Source organism: Solanum tuberosum, unplaced genomic scaffold (genome assembly GCF_000226075.1).
Source record: "Solanum tuberosum cultivar DM 1-3 516 R44 unplaced genomic scaffold, SolTub_3.0 scf00055, whole genome shotgun sequence".
NCBI classification, from domain to species: Eukaryota; Viridiplantae; Streptophyta; class Magnoliopsida; order Solanales; family Solanaceae; genus Solanum; species Solanum tuberosum.
This window is the reverse complement of record NW_006238981.1, coordinates 209,638-212,371: the sequence shown is the minus strand read 5'-3', so window position 1 is coordinate 212,371 and position 2,734 is coordinate 209,638. Positions and strand designations below refer to the sequence as shown.

At 35.1% G+C, this 2,734-nt stretch overlaps 1 protein-coding gene across 6 annotated transcripts in view; it reads left to right on the top strand.

The window, feature by feature from the left end:
- The window catches only part of LOC102596182 (serine/threonine-protein kinase ATM), a 58,944-nt gene that overhangs the window by 26,017 nt on the left and 30,193 nt on the right, over positions 1-2,734 (top strand). For all 6 annotated transcript variants that reach the window (XM_015307372.1, XM_015307371.1, XM_015307369.1 and 3 more), the window contains 2 exons: positions 1,623-1,815; positions 1,946-2,134. In XM_015307372.1, coding sequence (XP_015162858.1) covers positions 1,623-1,815; positions 1,946-2,134 — 382 coding nt within the window. The remainder of the gene's footprint in view (positions 1-1,622; positions 1,816-1,945; positions 2,135-2,734) is intronic.

The window sequence follows — 2,734 nt, the reverse complement described above, 5'->3', positions numbered from 1 at the left end:
CCTCTCCCTTTAACACCCCTCCCCCCCCCTCTTCCCCCCCTTCCTCCTCTCTCCCCTTACTACAATATTAATTGTGTCTCAATCCCAAACAAGTTGGAGTTGGCTGTATGAATCCTCAGTGATCCCCTTGCGAAGTACTTTTTACTCCTTAGTAGTTTGGTTTGATAACTGTATTCTTTGAAAGTTTGATTTGATAACTGCGTTTTTGGTTGATTTGTTTTAAAGTATTCAGGTCTTCGCTAAAACAGGAAGGTGGTTGATCATTATTTATAGAGAGTGGACTGTCTACTATCACAGGGCAATAGTTATTGCACCTTAATATATATCCACACAATTAAAATGTTAGTTAAGCCCTTTTATTTTATCCACCCCTAAGGTCACACCATTATTCATTTTTTAGGCTGTAAGCAACTACCTTAACTCAAAATTCCAGAAGAAAATTTGAGTCGTATTAAAGATAATAAGCTGGAGTGAAAATTCACAAAGTAAGGAAGAAAAAAAACCTATTTATCTAGTGTCCTATATAGAACGCTAGACTAACAAGAAAAATAGTTCAAAGTTGAGAAAAAAGATATTAAAACAGGTGGAAAACAAAATTTAAATCTAAAATCACAATTTTAGGGAAGAATTCTAATTTCTTTCCTGTTTTCACTTAATTAAGCTTCTACTAAGAATCATTTCAATTAGGGGTGGCAAAATTAGAACATTAAAATATGATTCACCCAACTCACATATATTATAGGTGGTTATTACCCGCCAATTTATTAATTCAGGCTCTTTGACCGTTCAAATACAGTCCATCTAAAGTTGGGCTAAATGTACAATTCAAATTGACCCATGAAAATCTTTGAAAAAAAATTAAAATTGATACTTTTTTTATTTGATATTTATTTATAGCTCTAGTAAAGGAGAAAACTTTATTGATTTTGTGTGGTAATTAAGCAAATTATAAACTCTCTATCTCCTTGCAATGTACTTTTTACTCCTAAGAAATTTGGTTTGATAACTGTACTCTTTAAAAGTTTGATTTGATGATTGTGGATTTTGATAGTTGATCGTTCTTTGAGCATTCTTTCTGGTGCAGTTTTTTTTTGATAAGGTTCTTTCTGGTGCAGTTAAATGTCCTTTTCTCAATATTTCTAATTTTATATCTGTTAAGAATTCCCACATCGGAAAAGGGATGGAAAGTTGGTCTCCTTATATGGACTTGGACAATCCTCTCTTCATGAGCTAGTTTTTGGGGTTGAGTTAGACCCAAGATCCATCTTTACGTTGTATCAGAGCCAGACCCTTCCCAATTCTTTGTTCTCCGATGTTGGGGCCCCATATTATATTGTCCACGCTCAAATTAACGAGGTCTGAGCGTGCATGGGAGTGTTAAGAAGTACCACATCGGTGAAGGGATGGAAGTTGGTCTCCTTATATGGACTTGGACAATTCTCCCCTCATGAGCTAGCTTTTGGGGTTGAGTTAGGCCCAAGATCCATCTTTACACTATCCTTACAACTAGGCTGAAGTCATAGATGAGTTCATCATTCTGCTTCAGATTTCTTCCAATGTTATCTATTTTGCTCTGTTGCAAGTGACTTTAGCAGTGAAAATTTCTTCTCTTTTGGTGGCAGTTTAAAAGCATTACACAAGAAATTATTTGAAGATGAAGCTTACCCAGCACAAAAGAATGAGGAGAACATTTTTGAAGATGCATATTTGGATTCTGACCATGAAATTGTTCATACAGTCTGGAATCTGGTGCACATATGTAGTTTGAGTGGTGCTGGCAATTTTGGTGTGCTGGTCTCTGATTTTTTATCTCAGGTATTATTTTTAGTATTGCTATGTTATTGAGTTGTACCTTTTTCTGTTATTTCATTTATTTATCTCGGCTGTTTTTTTTTTTTTGTTTCTTCATGTATCTCTGTCGTCTGCTTTCTCACTGCAAGTGCAGGTTGGTATTGGCGATCCCCACGGTGTTGTGTTCCATCTTCCTATCGAGTCTAAATCTCTACATGATCATAATTTCCACCTTGGTACGAGCATATCAGATGAACTTCTGGTGGCAATTATGAGGCTTTTAAAGAAATATTTGATGGATGACTCTGTAAAGATAATTGACATAGCATCTCAAGCTTTGCGGGTGAGTCAACATATGATAAATTGTGTGATATTATTTCAAGCAGATCTCTGCCAAACCCCAGTTTTCCATTTGGCATGAATTTTGGATCAATATCACTTATCTCTATTGTACTTGTTAATAAGGCTGGTCACTGTGAGAAATATTGGAAAAGAATATTGTTGAATTGTTGTTGTGTGTCTACATTATTACATTGAGATTCTATTTATAGACCCTAGAATACAATCCTTTACCAAGTAGGATACTATTTAGTATTCCTATTTCTATTTCTATTCTTATTCCTGTTCTAATAGGATTGTATAAACTTATTCCTATTCTAATAGGATTGTATAAACCTATTCCTATTCTAATAGGATTGGTTAAACCTATTCCTATTCTAACACTCCCCCTCAAGCTAGTGCATACAATTCATGTACCTAGCTTGTTACAAATATAATTAACACGAGGACCGATGAGGGGCTTGGTGAGATATCTGCAAGTTGATCACTCGACTTCACAAATTTGACAATCAATCTCAATGGGCTTGGTCTTCTCATGAAATACTGAATTTGATGCATAATGCTGATAAAACAGAGAGTGATAAAATTACAGTGTTGAACTTCC